The 12,725-nt window shown below is 46.5% G+C and overlaps 1 protein-coding gene across 1 annotated transcript in view; it reads left to right on the top strand.

Moving 5' to 3' along the window:
* Nucleotides 1-529: 529 nt before the first annotated feature.
* Nucleotides 530-12,725, top strand: part of LOC149459445 (NACHT, LRR and PYD domains-containing protein 1b allele 3-like) — a 90,350-nt gene continuing 78,154 nt past the window's right edge. The window contains exons 1-2 of the mRNA XM_089681098.1: nucleotides 530-589; nucleotides 12,400-12,478. Of these exons, the coding sequence (XP_089537224.1) occupies nucleotides 579-589; nucleotides 12,400-12,478 (90 nt within the window). The 5' untranslated portion in view covers nucleotides 530-578. The remainder of the gene's footprint in view (nucleotides 590-12,399; nucleotides 12,479-12,725) is intronic.

Raw genomic sequence — 12,725 nt, 5'->3', positions numbered from 1 at the left:
CACCTACTCTCCTCTCCTTTAGGCGCACCCTGAAAACCCACCTCTTCAGGGAAGCCTACCCCACCCCCTGCTAACTTGCCGACCTCCTCCACTCTTCCTACCACTCCATCCCCCACAGCTATCCCCTCCTGTACCACCATCCCCTCCCTCCTAGATTGTAAGCTCGAAAGAGCAGGGCCCTCGATCCCCTCATGTTTTGTATTGTATTGGTATTGTTCTGTCACATGTTCTGTCCCCCTTTGTAATGTACAGCGCTGAGCCAACTATTGGCGCTTTATAAATACTGTATAATAATAATAATAATAATAATAATAATAATAATAATGTGTTTGAACCAAAAATTCCTGGAACTTGCTGGAAATATGTAAGGGTGTATAGCAATGTTCAAAACGTTAATTCAGAATTTATAAAAGAATATTTAACTCAGTGGGGTTCTCCTCTGAAGTTCAGGCTTATCCAGCATAGGATACAACTCTAACATTTTTCCAGTCAAATTTTTATGTGATTCTGTAATGTTTTTTGGCAGGACTGATGGAAATAATCGTTCCTTTGATGAAGAAGGAATATTAAGAAAAATAATGAATGAAATGTAAGTTAAATATTATTTGTGAGCAAATAAGATGTTTTTTTCATATAAGCTTTAAGTGTTCATATCCTGCTACTAAAGCTGAATTGTTGTTAAACATTTAGTCCTTATGCACACTGAACGTTTGCTTACACTGGTAGCGTTAGCTGGATTAAAGTACAACTACTGTACATCTTTGGTGAACTTACACTATATTGCCCAAAGTATTGGGCCACCGGCCTTTCCACACACATGACCTGTAATGGCCTCCCAGTCTTAGTCCGTAGGGTTCAATACTGAGTTGGCCCCGCCCTTTCCACACACATGACCTTTAATGGCCTCCCAGTCTTAGTCCGTAGGGTTCAATATTGGGTTGGCCCCGCCCTTTGCAGCTATAACAGCTTCAACTCTTCTGGGAAGGCCGTCCACAAGGTTTAGGAGGGTGTCTATGGGAAGGTTGGACCATTCTTCCAGAAGCACATTTGTCAGGTCAGGCACTGATGTCGGGGGAGGAGGCCTGGCTCGCAGTCTCCGCTCTAATTCATCCCAAAGGTGTTCTATGGGGTTGAGGTCAGGACTCTGTGCAGGACAGTCAAGTTCCTCCACCCCAAACTGGCTCCTCCATGTCTTTATGGACCTTGCTTTGTGCACTGGTGCGCAGTCATGTTGGAACAGGAAGGGGCCATCCCCGAACTCCTCCCACAAAGTTGGGAGCATGAAATTGTCCAAAATGTCAACTTAAGAGTTCCCTTCACTGGAACTAGGGGGCCAAGCCCAACCCCTGAGGAACAACCCCACACCATAATCCCCCCTCCACCAAACTTTACACTTGGCACAATGCAGTCAGGCAAGTACCGTTCTCCTGGCAACCGCCAAACCCAGACACATCCATCAGATTGCCAGACAGAGAAGCGTGATTGGTCACTCCAGGGAACACGTCTCCACTGCTCTAGAGTCCAGTGGCGGCGTGCTTTACACCACGGCATCCGACGCTTTGCATTGCACTTGGTAATGTAAGGCTTGGATGCAGCTGCTCGGCCATGGAAACCCATTCCATGAAGCTCTCTACGCACTGTTGTTGGGCTCATCTGAAGGCCACACCAAGTTTGGAGGTCTTTAGCTATTGACTCTGCAGACAGTTGGTGACTTCTGCGCACTGTGCGCTTCAGCATGCGCTGACCCCGCTCTGTCATGTGACGTGGCCTACCACTTGGTGGCTGAGTGGCTGTTGTTCCCAGTTGCTTCCACTTTGTTATAATCCCACTAACAGTTGAGCGTGGAATATTTAGTAGCCAGGAAATGTCACGGATGGACTTATTGCCCAGGTGGCCACCTATCACGGGACCACGCTTGGAGTCACTGAGCTCCTGAGAGCGACCCATTCTTTCACCAATGTTTGTAGAAGCCGTCTGCATGCCTAGGGGCTTGATTGTATACACCTGTGGCCATGGAAGTGATTGGAACACCGAAATCACATGATTTGGAGGGCGGGACCAATACTTTTCGCAATATAGTGTATATTGTAGCTTCCTCTGCCCCGTAGCCCTACCCCTCCAGTCAGTTTATTACTTCCCCTGTCTATGATGTAGAAGACAAGCATTTGTGTGACATTCTTACTGATATTTCTCTGGTTCTTTAAATGGCTCACTGGTTGTTTAAAACACCATCCACGCATAAAATGCTCTCGTTCAGCGCGCATGGTAAATCTAATAGATTGCTCAATCCACACTAAACATCATGGATGGAGGGATCTCCTCTAAAAGTTATTGTATTCAGACAGATGCAGCACCTGGGGCTCTTTGAATACCTGAGCAGTGATTGTATCTGACAGGATGCAGTCAGTGTTCACAGGGCAATTTTCTACCCAACGTCTTATTTTCAGTCGAAGTTGGTGAAGTTGGGTGGTGTCAACATGGCCACCCATGGCCCAAAATCTTGGCCAATTTGGCAGTAATTGGCTTGAAATTCAAAACACATATGAGGAGGGCTGAGGTTGACACTTTTATTATATCCAAAGCTAAACTTTCTGTGGCTGCAGTTATCACATCACTAGCTCTTGTTCATTAGCCTATGAGTGATTATCATACTGGCGAAGTCCTTCCTGTGCTCTTCATTTTCTGCAAGCCTGCCTAAACACCTTCCGCAGGAGTCCCCAATTTAGTAAATCTTCTACTGAGCTGTTCACTGTTCTTCTTGCTGGAGACTCTGACATGAGGAAGCAAAACCCTGCCTCTACCAACATGGCTGCTTCCACACAGTGCAGACAGAGGCGGTTATTTACCAAAGACAAATAGACTGTGCACTTTGCAAGTGCAGTTTCTCCAGAGCTTAGTCAATGGGATGAAGCTTCCCTTTGCTAAGAATACCCAATTGTGAGGAACCATCCCTTTTGTGATAACATTTTGCCTTTTCCGTTCTGGTTTTATCCCCTTATTAAGTGATCTTCTTTTTAAAAGCTGTATATGTTTAGCAGCTGTTATGTAGACAGACCTTCTACACTGTTTGTTTAGGGCAGTGTTTCTCAACTCCAGTCCTCATGGACCCCCAACAGGTCATGTTTTCAGGATTTCCCTCAGATGAAACAGCTGTGGTAATTACTAAGGCAGTGAAACTGATCAAATCACCTGTGCAAAATAATGGAAATCCTGAAAACATGACCTGTTGGGGGTCCATGAGGACTGGAGTTGAGAAACACTGGTTTAGGGGAATGTGACCTTGTAGTCTTTCACTTCTCCAGATTTCATACTGTGCTGTTATGTTGTGCTGTGGATTTTTGTTGTGGGTGGTGGAAAAGCAAGTGCCAGACTGTCTGGTGGGGGTGGGGGTGAAGGGGGCAGGGATTACTGCCAGGATGTGCTGTATAAACTGAGCTGCGTTCAATAAAGCATTAATTTATTCACCCTACACGAAGTTCCGACTCATGGTTTGGGATATCGGGGAAGGATTGTCTTTGAGCTCTAATACCCGCCTTGGCAGCCGGAAGACTTGCTGGAAGACTTGCCGGAAAAGGGGATCAATGGCTGAGACGCATGAGGAAGCCCAGGCGGAACGGTTCCACCACAACTGCTTGGCAGCGGTGGGATCTTTCCTCATTGCGCAGAAAGTCCAAACCACCAACTGGGACCCCATCTTTTTAATGGAGACATCCCTGCTCGGCCAGATGGATGCAAGGGACTTCCGGAAGCCAGCTCTCCAAAGCCTGCTTATCGCTCAGGGAGGTATCGCTGGCTCCAAGACCAGAGAGGAACTGTTGGCCTAGATTATGGCCCTGGACCAAGCGGATGCGCACCCCACTTCACCTGATGCACACTCCGCTACGCTTGAAGCGAACACCACTCCAACAGAAGTGAACTCTACTTCACGGGAGGAGTTGGAGGAACAGAGCAGCTCATCGGCCCCTGAAAAACCAGGTCCGCTTAGCACCGTACGGAGACCCCTATACCACTCAGATTTATGACAAGAGGTGGAGTGGCGTTTGGCTCTGTTTGGCAGCGCTCCCACCTCCGCCGATTTCCAAGGCCCCAGACGATGCCACCCAACTGCAGCTTAGTCACTCCCGGTCATTAACCGAGGACTCGGTATGGGAGGGGATTACCTCCCGCCTTCTCCAGACTGCAACCGGACCAAAGAAAATTCCCTACGCTGCTTTTAAAACTTTCTCAGAGGCAGATGGGGACATTGACAGCTTTCTTCAGGACTTTGAACGGTTGTGCACTATCCATGGTGTGGCAGCCCAAGACCGGGTCCCCATTTTGAGCAGCAAGCTAACTGGTCGGGCTGCACATGTGTTCAGGACTGTACCCGACAGCCACTGCTTGGATTATGGTTATGTTAAGGAACACTTGTTGGCCCGCTACGCTCTCACCCCAGAGGCATACCGCTTAAAGTTCCGGGCACTAAAGAAGAAACCCCAGGACACCTTCACTGAATGGGGACATCAGTTACAACACGCTGCCCGCAGCTGGGTCAGAGGGTGTCAGATCACCAAGTTGGAGGAACTGTTGCAACTGCTGTTACTGGAGCAGTTTTACAATGGACTTCCAAGGGATGTTAGACATTGGGTCCGGGACAGACACCCCCTAACCTTGGCTGACGCTAGTCGCTGGGCAGATGAGTACCTGGACAACAGAAGGCTAACTGACCCCGCCATTTTCCCTGCACCTCGTCCACAACCAATGGTGTCCACTCCGGTCACCCGAGAATGCCTCAGACCACCCACACCTTCCATTCTGGGGAGAGAGGATACAGTGAATGCGGGGTCCGGGGAGAGCAGATATAGTGAATGCGGGGTCCGGGGAGAGCGGATATAGTGAATGCGGGGTCCAAGGAGAGCAGAAATAGTGAATGCGGGGTCTGTGGAGAGAGGATACAGTGAATGCGGGGTCCGGGGAGAGCAGATATAGTGAATGTGGGGTCCGGGGAGAGCGGATATAGTGAATGCGGGGTCCGGGGAGAGCGGATATAGTGAATGTGGGGTCTGGAGAGAGCAGATATAGTGAATGTGGGATCCGGGGAAAGTGGATATGATGAATGCGGGGTCTGGGGAGAGCGGATATAGTGAATGCGGGGTCAGGGGAGAGCGGATATAGTGAATGCGGGGTCCGGGGAGAGCGGATATAGTGAATGCGGGGTACGGGGAGAGCGGATATAGTGAATGCGGGGTCCGGGGAGAGCGGATATAGTGAATGCGGGGTCCGGGGAGAGCGGATATAGTGAATGCGGGGTCCGGGGAGAGGGGATATAGTGAATGCGGGGTACGGGGAGAGCGGATATAGTGAATGCGGGGTCCGGGGAGAGCGGATATAGTGAATGCGGGGTCCGGGGAGAGCGGATATAGTGAATGCGGGGTCCGGGGAGAGCGGATATAGTGAATGCGGGGTCCGGGGAGAGGGGATATAGTGAATGCGGGGTCCGGGGAGAGCGGATATAGTGAATGCAGTGTCTGGGGAGAGCGGATATAGTGAATGCGGGGTACGGGGAGAGCGGATATAGTGAATGCGGGGTACGGGGAGAGCGGATATAGTGAGTGCGGGGTCCGGGGAGAGCGGATATAGTGAATGCGGGGTATGGGGATATACAGTGAAGGAAATGTGTATTTGCTCCCCCCTGATGGTGAATGTTCGCCCCTCACACAGAAATGATCGGTCTAACAATGGAATGTTCGCCCCTCACACAGAAATGATCGGTCTAACAATGGAATGTTCGCCCCTCACACAGAAATGATCGGTCTAACAATGGAATGTTCGCCCCTCACACAGAAATGATCGGTCTAACAATGGAATGTTCGCCCCTCACACAGAAATGATCGGTCTAACAATGGAATGTTCGCCCCTCACACAGAAATGATCGGTCTAACAATGGAATGTTCGGTGTAACACTGAGAGACAGAATACAACAACAAATTCAGCAGAAATGCGTCTAACAAATGATGACTGATCTGCATGTTCATGAGGGAAAGAAGGATTTGGCTTCGGTCATTCATAACTGAAGGGAGGAAGCAAGTGAATATATGAAAACTTTTTAGCAGCTGTCTTTTCCTATCTCCAACGTACACACCCCTTATGAGGAAGTCAGAAAGTGATGAAACGCGTCAAGGAATGTTGGACGGTGGACGTTGCAGGAAAACCGGAAGTGGTGGAGCGGCCATCTTAATTGAGGTTATACCACATTTGGCGTTCCAGGAAGCTGCTTGAAGTGGAGTTATGGGAATATATGTGTTTTTAACTATTTCTAAATGTAAGCACATTAATTAAAGTCTGGATCTTTTTATAATTCGAATATATTACATTATATGGCTGTTATTTCTTCTATCTATGAGTGACATGGAGAAATATGAAGGCAGGAGTATAAAGAAGGATTAATTTGGGATCTGAAGGTATTCCTGTGGATATTGGAGTGAGGTTCCACCAGGGGCGGACTGACAACTGATGGGGCCCCCCAGGCAATAGGGGATCATGGGGCCCCCTGTGTCCTTGCCCAAACTCAAAACGCCTATGATAAAGGTACCAGGGGCATCTCATGGGGCCCCCTACTGACCCCGGGCCCTCGGGCAGTGCCCGAGTTTCCAAATGATCAGTCCGCCCCTGTGTTCCACTGGATTACTCTCTCTGGATTACTATCTTTGGAGGCTTGTTTAATATTTAATTAGGGTGAGGATATGTGATTCAGCCACTTAGATGTGTTCACAGAGGAATGTGTATATGGATGCGTACACAGAGTGCTTCACTATCACACGTGTTCTTCACTTTTTTGTTTTTTTTATTTGCACATGAAAGTTTTTCTTTTTAGATTCAATTATTATTATATGATTTAATTACTGTTTTATTGAGGATAATACACTATCCAGTTTTTCTTCTTTTGGAGCTACATGGTGATTTTGAATCAGAATTTGGATGAATAATTTTAGAATTTTGATATTTGTGAATTTTTGAAATTTCACTGACACTGGAAAGGTTTATATATGACAATTGAAGCATAGTCAACTGTGGGCTTTTTTTCAGGGGCGGGGGGGGGGAACCTATCCGGACACAGTGGAACACCGATCATTGTATGGGACCTCTGTGAGGTCCCGATCATGTTAACCCCAATCAGTGATCACATGAATAGTACTAAGCAAGATGTCACTTCTGATATCACTGCTTACTACTTGTGAAATCTGTGAATGATCACAGAGGTCACATGGTACAGGGCTATTCACAACAGCCTTGTACCATGTGAAAAGCTGTGACCAATCACAGCTTACACAGTATTTCTCAATGGCTGCAGGAATGCAGCCAGAGAGAAGGAGAAGTGATTGCTTTTACAGCCTTTATGGGTGTAAAAGCAATCAGTGTAAAAAAATCTTCATCACCCCCCACAAGTAGTACAGTGTCACCATGGTGATACTACTGCTAGGGTGACAGTATGTAAAAAATAAAATAAATAATAATATAAAAAAAAAGTTAAAAAAAATTTTGAACGATTATAATTTTTGTTTATAAACTAATTTGGGTTATTTTCTTTTTACTAAAAAGATAGCTGAATAAATTGTGGCCAAGATTTATGAAGAAAGATTATTTATTTGCAAAATTTTATAAAACAAAACACTTTTTTTCAAAATGTTTTGACTTTTTCATTTATGTAGTAAACAAATAAAATCCCAACGATGAATAAATACCACCAAAATAAAGTGTTTTATCTGTCTCAAAAAAATGCTAAAAAATGTCATATGGGTACAGTGTTGCATGACTGCGGAATTGTCATTCAAAGTGTGTAATCTGAAAATTGGCCTGGACAGGAAGGGGGGGAAAGTGTCCGGACTGGAAGGGGGGAAAGTGACCGGACTGGAAGGGGGGGAAAGTGTCCGGACTGGAAGGGGGGAAAGTGTCCGGACTGGAAGGGGGTGAAAGTGTCCGGACTGGAAGGGGGGAAAGTGTCCGGACTGGAAGGGGGGAAAGTGTCCGGACTGGAAGGGGGGAAAGTGTCTGGACAGGAAGGGGGGAAAGTGTCCGGACTGGAAGGGGGGAAAGTGTCCGGACTGGAAGGGGGTGAAAGTGTCCGGACTGGAAGGGGGGAAAGTGTCCGGACTGGAAGGGGGGAAAGTGTCCGGACTGGAAGGGGGGAAAGTGTCCGGACAGGAAGGGGGGAAAGTGTCCAGACTGGAAGGGGGGGAAGTGTCCGGACTGGAAGGGGGGGAAAGTGTCCGGACTGGAAGGGGGGGAAAGTGTCCGGAATGGAAGGGGGGGGGGAAGTGTCCGGACTGGAAGGGGGGGAAAGTGTCCGGAATGGAAGGGGGGGGGAAAAGTGTCCGGACTGGAAGGGGGGGGAAATTGTCCGGACTGGAAGGAGGGGAAAGTGTCCGGACTGGAAGGGGGGGAAAGTGTCCGGACTGGAAGGGGGGGAAAGTGTCCGGACTGGAAGAGGGTGAAAGTGTCCGGACTGGAAGGGGGGAAAGTGTCCGGACAGGAAGGTGGGGAAAGTGTCCGCACTGGAAGGGGGGGAAGTGTCCGGACTGGAAGGGGGGTGAAAGTGTCCGGACTGGAAGGGGGTGAAAGTGTCCGGACTGGAAAGGGGGAAAGTGTCCGGACTGGAAGGGGGGAAAGTGTCCGCAATGGAAGGGGGGGGGGGGAAAGTGTCCGGACTGGAAGGGGGGGGAAAGTGTCCGGACTGGAAGGAGGGGAAAGTGTCCGGACTGGAAGGGGGGGAAAGTGTCCGGACTGGAAGAGGGTGAAAGTGTCTGGACTGGAAGGGGGGGAAAGTGTCCGGACTGGAAGGGGGGGAAGTGTCCGGACTGGAAGGGGGGTGAAAGTGTCCGGACTGGAAGGGGGTGAAAGTGTCCGGACTGGAAAGGGGGAAAGTGTCCGGACTGGAAGGGGGTGAAAGTGTCCGGACTGGAAGGGGGTGAAAGTGTCCGAACTGGAAGGGGGGGAAGTGTCCGAACTGGAAGGGGGGGAAGTGTCCGGACTGGAAGGGGGGTGAAAGTGTCCGGACTGGAAGGGGGGGGAAGTGTCCGGACTGGAAGGGGGTGAAAGTGTCCGGACTGGAAGGGGGTGAAAGTGTCCGGACTGGAAGGGGGTGAAAGTGTCCGGACTGGAAGGGGTGAAAGTGTCCGGACTGGAAGGGGGTGAAAGTGTCCGGACTGGAAGGGGGTGAAAGTGTCCGAACTGGAAGGGGGTGAAAGTGTCCGGACTGGAAGGGGGTGAAAGTGTCCGGACTGGAAGGGGGTGAAAGTGTCCGGACTGGAAGGGGGTGAAAGTGTCCGAACTGGAAGGGGGGGAAGTGTCCGAACTGGAAGGGGGGGAAGTGTCCGGACTGGAAGGGGGGTGAAAGTGTCTGGACTGGAAGGGGGGTGAAAGTGTCTGGACTGGAAGGGGGGGGAAAGTGTCCGGACTGGAAGGAGGGGAAAGTGTCCGGACTGGAAGGGGGGGAAAGTGTCCGGACTGGAAGAGGGTGAAAGTGTCTGGACTGGAAGGGGGGGAAAGTGTCTGGACTGGAAGGGGGGGAAAGTGTCCGGACTGGAAGGGGGGTGAAAGTGTCCGGACTGGAAGGGGGTGAAAGTGTCCGGACTGGAAAGGGGGAAAGTGTCCGGACTGGAAGGGGGGGAAGTGTCCGGACTGGAAGGGGGGGATGTGTCCGGACTGGAAGGGGGTGAAAGTGTCCGGACATATATAGATATATATATATATATGTGTGTGTGTATTGCATGATGAAATGCGTTTTTATTACAAAATATATGAAAAATATTTTTAAAAATACATTTCAAGTATACCGTATATCTTTGAAAATACATTTTTGGAATGCATTTACAAATATATGTTAAAATATATATAGTAAGATGACTTTTTTATATGTTAATAAAACTGAAGAATATATTTAAAAATATATATATTTTTAAAAATATATTTTTTAAATGTATTCTTCAGATTTTTTTTAACATATAAAAAAGGAATTTTCACATATAATTGTAAATGCATTCCACAAATGTAGATTTGTATTTTTAAAGACATATGGTGTATATATGTGTGTATGTATATATATATATATATATATATGTGTATATATTGCATATGGGCAAAATTGTAGTATTTCAAATATATTTTTCTTCCATATGGGTGGCCACGCTGTTTTCAAAAGGTGAAAGACAGTACAGGGAGATTTGTCGCTGTACTGTTCTCACAAGGAGAGAGACAGCGGGTGCCAGCGGCTGCAGCAGTGAGAACATGGTAAAGGCTCCACCCTAAAAACGGGTGAAACATGTATCATGCTCCCAAAGCTCTCAAACTAAATAATAATAGTGCCGTGCTTCTCAAATATCAACAAAAAAACTATTATTATGTGGACAACACCAATAATAAAAAAAACAGTGTTTCAATTGTTATGCGAGTCCTCTCAGTTCTTTTTAAATATAATCTCTTCTTGTATATTATGACATCATCTTCTCAACTCCATATCCGTGCTCATATACAGTTGTGTTCAAAATACTAGCAGTCAGACATCACTAACCGGATCAATCACTGTTTTTGGTAGAAATGATATTTCTACATGGCAAATAAAGCGAAAAACTACCATTGGAATGGATAGAAGAATAGCCAACATGGGGCGGACTCAGCCAACAATCAGCTCCAGGAAGATGAAAGAAGGTGTGACGTTCCCTGTGAGGACTCAGCCAACAATCAGCTCCAGGAAGATGAAAGAAGGTGTGACGTTCCCTGTGAGGACTGTTACAATTAGAAGACGCCGATGTGAAGCCAAGCTATCTGCAAGAAGTCCCCGCAAAGTCCCACTGTTGGGAAAAAGACGTGTGCTGAAGAGGTTACAATCTGCCAAAGAGCACATTGACCGGCCTAAAGAGAAATGGGGCAACATTTTGTGAGCTGATGAAAGTAAGATTGTTCTTTTTGGGTCTAGTGGGCGGAGACAGTTTGTCAGACGACCCCCAAACACTGAATTCCATCCACAGTACACTGTGAAGACCGTGAAGCATGGTGGTGCAAGCATCGAGATATGGGGATGTTTCTCATACTACGGTGTTGGGCCTATTTATCACATACCAGGGATCATGGATCAGTCTGAATACATCAGAATACTTGAAGAGGTCATGCTGCCTTATGCTGAAGAGGAAATGCCCTTGAAATGGGTGTTCCAACAAGACAACGACCCCAAACACACCAGTAAACGTGCAACATCTTGGTTCCAGACCAACAAGATGGACGTTATGGAGTGGCCAGCCCAATCCCCGGATCTTCATCCAATAGAAAACTTGTGGGGTGACATCCAAAATGCAGTTTCTGAGGCAAAACCAAGAAATAGAGAAGAACTGTGGAATGTGGTCCAATCATCCTGGGCTGGAATACCTGATCACAGGAGCCAGAAGTTGGGGGACTCCATGCAACACAGATGTACAGCAGTTCTCAGAAACAGTGCGACTACAACCAAATATTCATGAAGTCATTCAAAGGAAAGCAAAATCTTCAAACATTTCTCAGTTTATATAGTGAATGTTGGAGTTTGTAAAGAAGAATACAAACACGGCCATTTTTTTTTGAACCGTCTAATATTCACTTTTCTTCCATTTTTTTAGAGGAACAACACAAATTTGATGTATTTTTCTTCATGCTGTGATTTGGAATAGAATGTGTCGTGTTCCCAATGCATTTGTGTGGATGGAAATAAAAGGATTAGAAGGATTTTCAGCTTTAGTCACTTTTTTCAACACACTGCTATTATTTTGAACACAACTGTATATATATATAAAATTATCTTCACCACTGAATGTTTGTGCTCCTTCAATGAACACCTCATTTGTGCCCTCACCTGAATGTTTTGACCTCACATAAAATGCTTGGTCAAACAATGCCCCTTTAAATGGGCTAGGGTAGCGATGATCCTTGGGAGGGAATGTCTTAAGATAAATAGATCACCTCCTCTTAGCACCTCCTTCTCCTCTTTTCTCCTCCACTCCACATAAAAATATATGAAAAACAAATAGTTATTTATCCTTATAAAACATTAGTTTATTAAAACTTAAAGGTGCTCCATCACACCACATATAATCAGCATTGTAAACCATTACATGGATCCATACATTTTACTCGTATCTCCGTCCTCTAATGATCGCAAGCATTGTAACGTCACAAGCCCTTCCCCCCCCCCCCCCGTGATGTCAAGAGTACCTGTTTAAGTTAGGTTCCATGAGGTCAACTTATCCTTTAACCTTTCTGTACTCTATTCAAACCTAAAAAATAGTTTTGGCTTTTGATACACTTTAAGTGGACAGCACAAGTTTGAGATAACGTGATACGTGATACTGTTGTACTGAAACTTTAATATAATTTTTTTTTTTATCATTTTAAAAGCCAAGAATATGCCCTCTCAAATCTAACTAAATCTCGTTATGATGAACAAACCTGGGTGCAGTCTGGTCCCTCTGTAGAGGTAGGTATGGCTATATTTATTTATTTATATTACACACACAGTATGGTGCAGTTATAGACAGCTGTGAAGAAATGCTGTAAAGTATGAATGCCTTCAATAAAATATATTTTAATTGTTTTTGTTTTTATAAATTTACAAAACGCAGACTGAACAAACATAAGAATAATCAAATCAATATTTGGTGTGACTACCCTTCAATCAGCATCAATTCAGACACAGTGGTTGGGTAACGTTGAGAAGTGTAGAT

The sequence above is a fragment of the Staurois parvus genome, unplaced genomic scaffold, assembly GCF_062004578.1.
Source record: "Staurois parvus isolate SC_StPar_1 unplaced genomic scaffold, SC_StPar_1.0 ptg000260l, whole genome shotgun sequence".
Taxonomy (NCBI): domain Eukaryota; kingdom Metazoa; phylum Chordata; class Amphibia; order Anura; family Ranidae; genus Staurois; species Staurois parvus.
This window is presented reverse-complemented; position numbering and strand designations above follow the sequence as displayed.